The 13,034-nt window shown below is 36.0% G+C and overlaps 1 protein-coding gene across 3 annotated transcripts in view; it reads right to left on the reverse strand.

The window, feature by feature from the left end:
* The window catches only part of MND1 (meiotic nuclear divisions 1), a 64,635-nt gene that overhangs the window by 8,336 nt on the left and 43,265 nt on the right, over positions 1-13,034 (reverse strand). For all 3 annotated transcript variants that reach the window (XR_007151877.1, XM_047857663.1, XM_047857664.1), the window contains exons 6-7: positions 10,848-10,962; positions 317-361 (exon numbers count right to left, since the gene is read on the reverse strand). Coding sequence is in view for 2 of the 3 variants with exons in the window: in XM_047857663.1 (XP_047713619.1) it covers positions 317-361; positions 10,848-10,962 (160 nt within the window). In the remaining variant the exon portion in view is untranslated. The remainder of the gene's footprint in view (positions 1-316; positions 362-10,847; positions 10,963-13,034) is intronic.

Raw genomic sequence — 13,034 nt, forward strand, 5'->3', positions numbered from 1 at the left:
GAAACTCTTAAAGTATCTTGCATTAATATAAGGAAGGTTAAATGATTAGCCCAAATGGCTTATCTAGGAAAAATTACACAAAAGTTAAACTCCAACCAATTATTGGTTTTACAAAAATATGTTGTATGTTAGAAAATGATTCATAAGATTAAAAAAAATAACCTTAAGAAAACAAAATGATTGAATATATAAAAACAATACATACAGTTCTGAAAACGTCTCTTCTTGAACAGAACTAGGCACAATTGCCTCTGCATGTCATCATAGTAAGTGTGGAGAAAGTTTAACTATAGCTTATCGGTGCCATAATACATACCAGTCCATCTGTTAGCGGCTTCTTTGGCTACTTGATTTGCTTGACCTGAAAAAAAGTATATATATATGAATCATCATCTTCATCTACTTACAGATTCATTTTTTACATGAATAAAAGTTTATACAAATAAAACTCTATGTAAAAGCTCAAATTGTGACATATCATATCCCACAAATCTGCTCAACTCCCCAAAGAAATTTTAGATAGCTGCAATTATATTAGTCATGAATAACCATCACTGTAAACAATTAGTTTGAATCACTGAGTCATGACTGTAAACAATTTCCTTTTCATAAATGTCCATTATTATTCTACTTGTTCCTTTAAAGATAACATAAGTTTAAGTGAGATGTATTTCTCAGTTTACAGCATCAAGAGGATAAAATACTTTGAGTTTAACAAGAATTTTAGGTTGTATATATTAGATCACAATAAACCTGACCTTAAAAAAATTTAACAGTCATACAGTACCTGCATAGGAGGAAATATTTAATTCATATTTATACATCTTGCTATTAAATGTATCTGTATCTATGTCTTTCAAGTTAATCTACACAGCACGTAACAGTTCCATGATCAACTGAGCATAAATATTATTTATTATGATGACATTTATTTATTGAAAAATAATTTTTATACTACAGAACTCACCATATTAAAGCATACAATTCAGTAGGTTTTAGAATATTCACAGGGTTGTAAAACCATCATTATTTTCCAGTTTTTGTTTTATGTTTCAAGTTTTTATTTAGATTTTTAGTTAGTTAATATAAATAGTGTAATATTAGTTTCAGGAGTAGAATTTAGTGATTCATTACTTACATATAACACCCAGTGTCCAATTTTTTTATTATAGCCATCCAAAGCATGGTGAAGTAGTATCTCATTTTGGTTTTGATTTGCATTTCCCTAATAATGAATGATGTTGAGAACCTTTTTAAATGCTTATTGACCATTTGTATATTTTCCTTGAAAAAATGAATCCTTTGCCCATTCCTAATTTGTTTTTTTTAATTGTTCAGTTGCAATTTTTAAAAAAAATGTATATATACATTTTGGATATTGGACACTTGTCAGATACAAGATTTGTAAATATTTCTGTAGATTTTCTTTTCACCTTTTTTTAAATTTTCATTTTCATTTTTTAGAGAGAGAGAGAGAGAGAGAGAGAGAGAGAAAGAAAGCACATTTGGGGGAAAGACAGAGGGGGAAAAAGAATCTTAAGCAGACTCCATACCCAGTGCAGAGCCCGAGGTGGGGCTGGATCCCACAACTCTGGAATCATGACCTGAGCCAAAATCAAGAGTCAGATGCTTAACCAAATGAGCCATCCAGGAGTCCCTCTTTTAGCTTTCTTGTTAAGGTATTTTGATACACAAAAGTTGTTAATTTTGATGAAGTTAAATTGATCTATTTTTAATTTGGTTGTTTGAGCTTTGGTGTCCTGTCCAAGAAACTGCTGCCTAATCCAAGAATACAGAAATACACACTTATGTTTGCTACTAGGAGTTTTATAGTTTCTTACATTTAGGTCTTTGATCTGTTAGTTTTTGTATATGGTCTGAGATGGGAGTCCAGGTTGATTCATTTACATGTAGATAACCAGTTGTGCCTAGCACCATTAGTTGAAAACACTATTCTTTCCTGACTGAATGGTCTTGGCATCCTTGTTAAAAATCAGTTGGGTTTAGGGGCACCTGGGTGGCTCAGTCAGTTAAGCATCTGACTTCGGCTCAGATCATGATCTCGCGGTTGGTGAGTTCGAGCGCCACATGGGGCTCTGTGGTGCTGACAGCTCAGAGCCTGGAGCTTGCTTCAGATTCTGTCTCCCTCTTTTTCTGCCCCTCCCCTGCTCATGCTGTCTGTTTCAAAAAGAAATAAACAGTAAAAAAAAAAAAAAAAAAAAAAAAAAATTAAACATCATTAACTTCTCATTAACCAGTATGTCTTCCCCCCTGCCCAAGTAATCTAAACCCAACGTGGGGCTCAATCTCACAACTCCAAGATCAAGAGTAGCATGCTCTACTGACTGAGCCAGCCAAGTGTTCCTGCGTGTCTATTCTTACAATAGCACCACACTCTCTTGATTATTGTAGCTTTGTAAGAAGTTTCGAAGTTGGGAAATTTGAGTCTTTCAACTTTGTTGTTCTCTTTCAAGATTTTTTTGGCTATTCTGGGTCTCCTATATTTTCATATGAATTTTACGATCAACTTACTAATTTCTACAAAAAAGTGGTTAGTATTTTGATAGGTTTTACATTAAATCTACAGAACAATTTGAGGAGTATTTCCATCTTAACAATGTTAAGTCTTTCTATAAACACAGAATGTCTATTTATATAGGTCTTTAGTTTCATTCAATGTTTTGTACTTTTCAGGACAAATATTACACTTCCTTGACTAATTCTATTCCTAAGTATTTCATTCATTTGGGTGCTATTGTAAATGAACTTTTAAAATTTTATTTTCAGATAGTTCGTTAGTATATAAGATACATGTGATTTTTGTATATTGACTTTTTGTATCCTATAGCCTGCTGACCTCACTCACTATTCAACATGGATGCTTTTCTCTTTTTTGCCTAATTGGGCTGTCTTGAACTTTCAGTACAACGTTGAAAGAAGGGGTGAAAAAGGTCATCCTTGGGGAAAGCATGCAGCCTGTCACTATTCAATAGAATGTTTGCTGTAGATTTGTTGTAGATGCCCTTTTTAAATTGAGGAAGTTCACTTCTATTCCTAGTCTGTTGAGTGTATCATGAAAGGGTGCTGGATTTTGTCAAATATTTTTTTGTGTATTAAGACAATCATGTTGTTTTTGTCACAAATTACATTATATATTTTTTGCCCAACAAAAGAGGATTACCATTTTTGTGTATGCAGCTGTTTTTTAAATAAAATAGAAGAACCATAAGGAGATACAAACAAAAATAGATATATACTCTTTTCTATATTTACCTATGAAGTAAACTTTACCAGTGTTTCTTCATGTCACTATGCAGTGTCCTTTCAATTCAATGAGAAAGACTTCCATATTTTTTAGGGCAGGTCTGCTAACAATAAACTCTCTCAGTTGTTGTTTACCTGTTTACCTTACTTTTCCTTCATTTTTGAAGGAAAATATTTCTGGATATAGAATTCTTGGTTGACGGTTATTTCCCCCCTTAATCATTTTGAATACGTCATCACAATGTCTTTGGCCTCTATGCTTTCTAATAAGAAACAAGTTGTTAATCTGATTGAAGTTTCCTTGTATATGATGAATCACCTCCTCTTTGTTGCTTTCAAGATTCTCTACCATTTGACAATTTGAGTATGATGAGTCTATATGTGCATTTTTTTGGACGCTGCCCTACGTTGGAGTTTGTTAAGTTTTTTTGATGTACAGGTTAATGTTTTTCATCAAATTTGAGAAGTTTTCAGCTTTTACTTTTTAAAATATTCTTTGAGCCCCATTCTCTCATCCTCTCCTTCTGGGACTTCCATTATATATGTTGGCACTCGTGACGCCATGACACAGGTCTCCTGAGACTCCAATGATGTTTCTTCATTCTTTTTTCTTTCTGTTCCTCAGACTGAATGATCTCAACTGAACTATCTCCAAGTCACTGATTCTTTCTTTTGCCTGTTCTATTTGGCTATTAATCAATCCCGAGTGAAGTTTTCGTTTCAGTTATTATAGTTTTCAACTCCAGCATTTCACTTGGTTCCTTTTTAATAATTTCTACCTCTTTGCTGATATTCTCTATTTGGTGAGATATCATTCTCAGACTTTTCTTTAGTTCTCTAGGCATGTTTTTCTTTAGCTCTTTTAACATATTTAAAATAGCTGACTGGGGCGCCTGGGTGGCGCAGTCGGTTGGGCGTCCGACTTCAGCTCAGGTCATGATCTTGCGGTCCGTGAATTCGAGCCCCACGTCAGGCTCTGGGCTGATGGCTCAGAGCCTGGAGCCTGCTTCCGATTCTGTGTCTCCCTCTCTCTCTGCCCCTCCCCCGTTCATGCTCTGTCTCTGTCTCAAAAATAAATAAACGTTAAAAAAAAAAATTTTTAAATAGCTGACTAAAAGTCTGTGTCTAGCAATCCAACATCATGTATGTTTATGTGCATAAACCGTACTTTCTTTGTAGATCTTGCAATTTTTTTGTTGTTGAAAATTGGGACATTTTAAAAAACGTAATGTGGCCACTCTAGAAATAAGATACTTCCTCCCTTCCCAGGATTGTTGTTTTGGTACTTGTTGTTATTGTTTGTATAGCGATTTGTCTGAACAAATTCTGTAAACTCTGTAATCTTTATTATGTGAGGCCACTGAAGTGTCTAGTTCGCTTACTAGGCAGTTAATAATTGAACAGATTTCCTTAAACACCTGGACTAAAACTCCAGGTCTTTGCTGAGTGGCTCTCTGTGTGTGTTGGGGCAGGTTTCAACACTCAGCTAGGCAATTTACAACCCTGTCTTAGCTTTCAGTTCCTATATGCCCTGAGTGCCAAGGTCTGCTAGAGGTGGGACTTTCCTGGGAATGTGCACAGCCCTATGCATATGGCCTTCCAGATTTCCAAAAATCTGGTGCTTTTCAAGACACCTATAACATGTCTTTCAACCTCTCCTTGTAAGCTCTTTGATTAGTCTACTGTTTGCCTTAATTGGTATTCATCAGTTCAAACAGCTATGGGGTCAAAACTCTTGTCTATAATTGTTTTAGACAACTGCTCCCCAAGAAGTGGCTGTTAGTACTGGGCATACTACAAGCTAGATCAAATAAAGATAATTCTTCCTATTGGTGCTTTCAGAGAACCATCAAAGATGTCAAATAGTGACAACTTGGGAAAATGAAGGTCTTAAAGAGCTCCAGCTCCAATTTACTCCCTCTGATACCAGGAATGCAGGGCTCTTAGTTTTCAAGATTATTGCTGAGCTATAGAAAAGGGGCTAAGAATAGAGCAAGTTAAAATACCATAAAACTTATTATTCTTGCTGATATTCAGCCATTTTTCTTGAATAGGCAAATCTTTGGTTCTTTTCCAGAATTCTGGAAAAGTTGTGACAATTTTTGCCAGCTTTCCTGGAAGGATAAATTTTCAGAGGTCCTTACTCCATCATTTTCACTGTCATCCTGGCATTTCCAAAAATATTTCTTAAGTACTTCTAAGATATACTTTTAAGTATTTTTTTAGGAATTCAATGTTTACTACAACTTATTTTATCTGTTCTCACTTCAGTAATGGTCAGAGTAGCTAAAATTAAATTTCATGTTTCATACATTATTACTTTCACTTCTCACTTCTTAGATATCTGTAACTAAACTTGCTAATAATTAATGTAGATACCAATAATCAGCTAACATGATGAAATTTAATTGTTCCTGCAAGAATTACTGAGAAATAAGTAAAAGATAATACACTGCCAGGTCTCTATGAACATAAAAATTAGTTATTATCAGCAGAAAAACTTTCAAAATAAACTATGACTGAGATTACCCTGATGGTTGTAATATGGGTGCTGTAGCCACACTATTAAGAACCAAATCTTATTAAACTCAACTTGTGAAACTCATAATCCTTTAATCCAGTATAATCTTTTATGCAATAACATGATAGTCAATATCCTATGAAACCTCTCATTAGCAAAAAGCACGTTTTAAAAGCAGTAAGCTCTCTGGGGAAAGGAAATAATCTCATCTGGGGGAATAGAGATTAAAATCTAAAACAATTATCTAGATTTAGTAATAAGGAATTACTGCCATTTACTACTTAAATGTTTAAATTTCTTGAATCTATGGGTTTATAATTTACATCAAATTTGAGAAAAAATAGCCTTTACTTCTTCTGATATTTATTTCTTCAGGTATTTTTCAGGGTTGGACACATACACATACACACACCACCCTATGCCCCCAGCATACACTCCTTTTGGGACTTCGATTACACATATATTAGGTCACTTGAAGTTGTCCTACATTTTAGGGATGCTATTTGCATTAAAAACATTTATTTTTCCTGAGTTTCATTTTGGATACTCTCTACAGCTAGCCTTCAAGTACACGAATCCTATTTGACAATAAATTGTATATTAAAAAAAAAAAAAAACAAATACACGAATCCTTTCTTTAGAAAAGTTTAATCTGCTATGAATCCAATCCAGTTTCTCATTTCAAATATTATGGTGTTCAACTCCAGGACTCTGACATGAGTTTTTATATCTTCCATGTTTTTTGTTTTTTTTTCTAATGTTTATTTTTGAGAGAGAGAGAGACAGAGCATGGACGTGTAAGGCGCAAAGAGAGAGGAAGACACAGAATCCAAAGCAGGCTCCAGGCTCTGAGCTGTCAGCACAGAGCCTGATGTGGGGCCGGAACCCACGAACCTTGAGGTCATGACCTGAGCCAAAGTTAGATGCCCAACCAACTGAGCCACCCAGGTGCCCCTATATCTGCCGTATTTCCACCTAACTTTTGGAACATATACAATACATTTGTGATAGCTTTTTTTTTTTTTTTTTAATTTTTTTTTTTTTCAACGTTTATTTATTTTTGGGACAGAGAGAGACAGAGCATGAACGGGGGAGGGGCAGAGAGAGAGGGAGACACAGAATTGGAAACAGGCTCCAGGCTCTGAGCCATCAGCCCAGAGCCTGATGCGGGGCTCGAACTCCCGGAGCGCGAGATCGTGACCTGGCTGAAGTCGGACGCTTAACCGACTGCGCCACCCAGGCGCCCCAAATTTGTGATAGCTTTTAATGTTATGGTCTTCTAATTCTGCTATCTGCATCAGCTCTGGGTCAGTTTTGATTGAAGGATTATTCTTTTCATTAAGGGTCACGTTTTCCCACTTCTTTGCATGCCTGGTAATCTTTCATTACATGCTAGACACTAATTTTATTTTGTTGGGTGCTGAGGAGGTTTGTATTCCTGTGAATATTCTTCAGCTTTGTTCTGGGATGCATTTAAGTGACTTTGCAATATAGTCTAATGTTTTCAAGATTTGTTGTTATGATTTGTCAGATGCGTGGAGGACAAAGCTCAGTCTAGGGCTAATTAGTCCTTGCTAGTGAGGCAAGATGGTCTTGAGTGCTCTACCCAGTGCCCTATGAGTTATGAATTTTTCTAATCTGCTTGGTGAGAATAGGCACTACTCTTGGTCCTGTGTGAGTGCTAGACACTGTTCCTTCTAATTCTTTGAAACTGTTCTTTCCCCAGCTTTGGGTAGTTTCCTCATATGCATGCACCAAATACTTGAGGGGAACCCTCTGTAGATTCCCAGGGTTCTCTTTCTGTGTAATTTCTCCTCTCTAGTAGGCTGTCCTGTGAACTCTAGCCACAATGGTCTCCTTGATTCTCAGTTCCATCTACAGGGCTCTGCCTAGGTTCTCCTTCCTTGTGCCACAGCCCAGAAACTCAATAAAATAAGCTGACACAATTTTTAAGACCTAATTTGTTTCCTTTCTCTAAGAAGCACTGTCCTTTATTGTCTGATATCAAGTATCTTAAAAACTTATTTGATGGATTTTGTTTGTGTTTTTTAAGTGGGAGGATAAATTCAGTCTGTTACTACTCTGTCTTGCCTACTAGTGGAAGTGCCACATCTGAGTAAAATTTTATTCGTTAGCTGTTCTGAATTTTAAAAGCAGAGGAATTGGGCATTTCTCTATAAAAGTACGAACTGAAGTTAATCTAAAATTCTTGCTTTGATAGTTTTTTTTCCCCCTTCTGATTATAGTGTGGTAGCTTTCCATAGAAAAAAATATCTTACCTTAAAAAATATTAAAAAGATATCTTACCTTTACATCTAAAATAGATTTATGGAATAATGTGATTATCCTACATAACTGCTATCTATTAAATATGTTGTAATTTTCTATAATTAATGCATTTTATAAAGAGAGATATTTTTAATGGAGTAAAATAAAAATAATACAAAGCCAGGAAGGACCCTTATCCTCTCATAACCCTATAAAGATCAGAAATGTACAATGTAAAAATGTCAAAAATTAATACACATGTAATGGATTCACCATTACAAAATTCTACAGCATCCAAATAGGGATCCATCTTAGGTGACTACATAATTAAATATGAAAAGATAATCTAGGTCTGATGTTGATGAAGAACGGTAAAGTCTCTTAACTCACTGTAAACCAGAAAACATTTTCTTCTCATTCACTTAGACCTCATAGCCTGCATAATACTCATTCACACTGGCATGTTTTCCCTTAGGTTGGGAAATAAATCACCAAAGAGAAGGCTTAAGATGGAGAACAGAATTCAGGCAACCAGCATAAACTAGTTACAACTTCCTCCTCAACCATGCTATTCTACTTTCCAGAAAATTCAGCATCCTTTATATACCTTGAAACTTCTTCCATCAAATTTCATCACCTTTCTAAGAGGGGAGGCAATTGCCAAAATTGCTGCTTGATCCAGAGGTACAAGGAATGGCAACAGCTGAAATTACATGCCTGAATTAAAAGTTTTCCCCATTCACGAATCGGTCTGGCACAATTCTCTATCCTTGTGGATTTCCTGAACTGCATGATGATCCACTGGCACAGGATCACCATCAGTATAGTTTTGTAAGACTAAGTAAGTTTCAGTCATTCTGGAGTAGACAGAAGTAATTAAAATTAGGGAAAGGACTGTAAAAACAGGTCATAAGTAGAAGTGATGTCAGGCAGGTCATGTGCCCAGGGAAAGAGCAACGGCAATATAACGGGGACCATGAGGTAGAAAAGCAGAAGCCTTGACTGGGCACGGCCATGAGTTGTAGGTCACTGACAGAAGAGAGAATGAAATGGGTAAGCAAATAATTGGCACTTTCAGGGAAAAGTCCCAGATTTACACAAAACTGAAATCAGGAAGGAAGGCAGAGCCAAGAAAGAGTAATAAGTGAAGGATCAGATTTGATAACTGTGAAAACAGAATTCCCATGATGACCTACTACAGGGTACAGACATGTTGATCCTAAAACTAAACCACCTGGAGGCATTCAATCTGGGTGAGAAAACCGTTCTCAAAGCTCTCTTTCATGAGAAGCTGCTCAAGACACACACTGGACATCCTAACAAGCAGTATATAATTCCTTTTAAAGACGAATCACGAGCAGGCCTCGCTTCCTCATAGTAACCTACGGCACCGCTTTGAGGTGCTCGTGTTCAAGCAGGGTCATTTGATATTAGTTAAAACTTTGAAACTGATAAAAGTCATTAATTTTGTAGATTTGGTTACACTTTATTTTGCAGGATGATGATAAATGAAATTCATCTGTGGGCAGCATTAAAGAGCTAGTAAGTCTCTCTAAATGCCTGATTTACAGAAAATGACTGGCTGGAGGGGACGGGTGGGTTCTTCTACCTCCACTTCTCTGGGAAAAACATCCTGGGGAATCGGCTGAACCAGGGCCAATACATATCACCATCTAGGCTGTGGACTACATGTGATTAATGCCTCCTGGAGTTGTGCAAAGTAGGGATCTGTCTCTAAAATTAAATTTAACTTTAGATTACACTAACTGAACCGCTTAAATATTTTTTAGTTGTAAGGAATACCATCAAGGAGAGCTTAATTGTAATCAAATTACTCTCAAGCTAATTTTATTTATTTATTTATTTATTTATTATTTATTTAGAAAGTGGGAGCATAAGTAGGGGAGAGGAACAGAAGAAAGGGAGGGAGGGGGAGATGGGGAGAGGGAGAAAGTGAGACAAAGAATCTTAAGCAAGCTCCATGCTCAGCATAGAGCCCAACACAGGGCTCGATCCCATGACCCTGGAATCATGACCTGAGTCGAAATCAAGAGTCAGATGCTCAACAGACTGAGCCACCCAGGTGTCCCTCAAGCTAGTTTTAAAGTACCAAATATTTTCAATTTCTCTCAAAGCCTTCAATCACATACTATTAGTTTTGTCTAAAAGTTTCACTTGGTAAAGTTCCCTAAATGAAAAGACAGGCTAAGACAGAAAAATGTGAAGAAATTTATACATATTTTCCTAGGCAATTACATGCAGTGCCCTTATAATATACTCTTTCATTTCCTCAAATATTGAAATTTCTATCTTTACATAAATATATAAAAACTATTCAAAATAAAGCTTTGGAGATTGGTTTTAAAGTAAAGGAAAACATCGTTGGTGTATTCAAAAGGCAAGTCAATGCACAGACTGATTTTCTGTAACTTGCAAACTCCTATTTTTGGTAATATTTTTCCTAGAAGATAATGGTAGATTTAATTCTCAAGTCATTGTGCTTGGGGCCAACTTAACTCCTTCTCTGACTCCTCAGTTTCCTAAGCTTATAGTTTATATCTTTATCCTTCTACCCTATCTACCTTCATTACCCTTGAAATGCTTACAATTTCAAAGTTGTCACTGTTCAATGCTTTAATGTTAAGACTCTTTAATGGAAATATTAATGCAATATTAATACTACTAATGGCTTGATTTTCTCATTATACATGGAGAATGGCTACCAGGCAACTAGAAGTATAAAATCTCTTTCATGAGTAAAGTTAAAAAACTGCAAGATATGATATAAACTTACGTATTTCTTCCACAACTTGTGGGTCACATTCTCTGTATTTTTCTACTTCTGCCTTTAGCTGTTCCCTTTGGTCTCGAAGTGAAGAAAGCTCTTTTGCTAGCATAGTTCGCTCTTCCTGCATTCAAAACAGTTTTATGTACAATTAAGACAAGTAAAATGCCATAGGTTATAAGGCTATACATATTATAAACACTTTATTTCTCATAACTAATGTGCACTAGGCTTTGGACATTATATATACACATACCTATATTCACAGTATAAGGACAAACTCAATTCTCATTTTTCTCTGAAATCTCAAACATCTATCATATATTTTGATTAACTGGATGGGAATTAATATATAGAATGGACCACTCATAAACAGATGAGAGGTCACTGATTATGTATGAATTTAAAGATGACTAGGTCATCATATGTTAGGAAAAAGTGTCTCTTCGATCTATATATAGAAGTAATATTTTAGAGCAACATAATCATTACAAGTGTGGTAGACAATTTTTCAACCTTTAAGGATGATCAACCTTGAACAATATTTAAAGAGGTCAGTAACAGAATTACTGCTTGTGGTCTCCTATCACTTTCCTTTAAAGGTAAACCAGAATAAACTTTTAATACAACAGGATCTGATAAACACCATTTGAAATTTCCCGCCAGAGTTCTCACTAACAGGTAGAAGTCACAGTGTCACAGTTTTCAATTCATATGTGTGAAAGGTTATGGCACAGACTGAGAGGATAAGCCTGAGGCAAAACCAAGTAGAGTTCAAGCTGTCTGATGGGACTTATTTAAAGTCCCTTGCTAGTTTATATTTTGGTACCTGTATTTTTTGACTTTTGCCTTTAACTGTTCTCTTTCGTTCCAAAGTGAAGAAAGCTCCTTTGCTAGCATTTGTACAGGGAGTGCATATACAGGGCATCATGGTCTGACGCAGCACAACCCAACAGAACTCTACGATGACAGAAATGTTCTAGATCTGTGCTCTCCAATGCAGGAAACCTTACCAACATGTACCTAGTGAGTACATGATATATGGCTATTGTTACTGAAAAACTGAATTTAACTGCATATGTTTTAAATTTAAATATATATAGCCAAAATTACAGTGTATACTGTATTAGTACAACTCAGAAGAGATTTAAAAATAACTACAATACGGGCACCTGGGTGTCTAAGTCAGTTAAGCTTCTGACTCTTGGTTTTAGCTCAGATCATGATCTCACAAGTTCAACTCGTGATCTCATGAGTACAAGCCCCACACTGGGCTCTGCGCTGGCAGCACGGAGCCTGCTTGGGATTCTCTCTCTCTCCCTCTCTCTCTGCCCTTCCCTTGCTCTCTCAAAATAAACAAACATTAAAAAAAAAAAAAAACTACGACATAAGATAATTATTCTTTGCCACCCACACCCAAATTATACACACTCCATGAGAAATGAGACAAGCAGCAAAATAGGGAAGAATCTGTGAAGGCAATGATAGTTCTCCAGACACCCTGAAGTGGTAGCCATCTCAGACTGTTACTAGCACTGAGATTTTTGCCCAATTACTTCACTTTTTTGTGTCTTTAGTTACTCAAATTAAAAACGGAGACAGTAATAGTGGCCACATCCTTGCACTGTTGGCAGGATTCAATAAATATAAAATGCATTGGGACAGTACTTGCCTGGCTCACAGTAAGCAGATTATAAATGTTAGCTATCTCTTCATCATCATCATCGTCAGCAGCAGCAGCATCACCATGGATAATACCTAGTAAACAGCGGCTAGGTGTTTCTAAAAAATCATGATTGGTGTTCTCACGATTAACACAAGAGTCCATCATTCTCAGGAGCCTTTCTAAACTACTATAGTCTTCTGATAGACGCAAGCACCAACTAGGTTTTTTCCTAGCTGCAATAGATCCAGTGGGCTGGGTAACATGCAGCAGACAACTTTTGGGCATGGATATGTCACCATTAATCGAAGGTGCTTCTATAATTTATTGCCAATGTTAAAGAAAAAAAAGGATCAAATAAAGAAATAGTAATTGCTCTGTCAATTAAAGAAATATAACAGCTTCAGGTTATGCCAGAACTTACCTTCCCTTGAACATTTTTCAAAAATTACCAAATTCCAATTCCTATCTGTGACTGCTGACTATTCACATAAAAGAAGGTATGTGAAATAGTTGTGAAAAGCCACTGCAAA

This window comes from Prionailurus viverrinus, chromosome B1 (assembly GCF_022837055.1).
Source record: "Prionailurus viverrinus isolate Anna chromosome B1, UM_Priviv_1.0, whole genome shotgun sequence".
NCBI classification, from domain to species: Eukaryota; Metazoa; Chordata; class Mammalia; order Carnivora; family Felidae; genus Prionailurus; species Prionailurus viverrinus.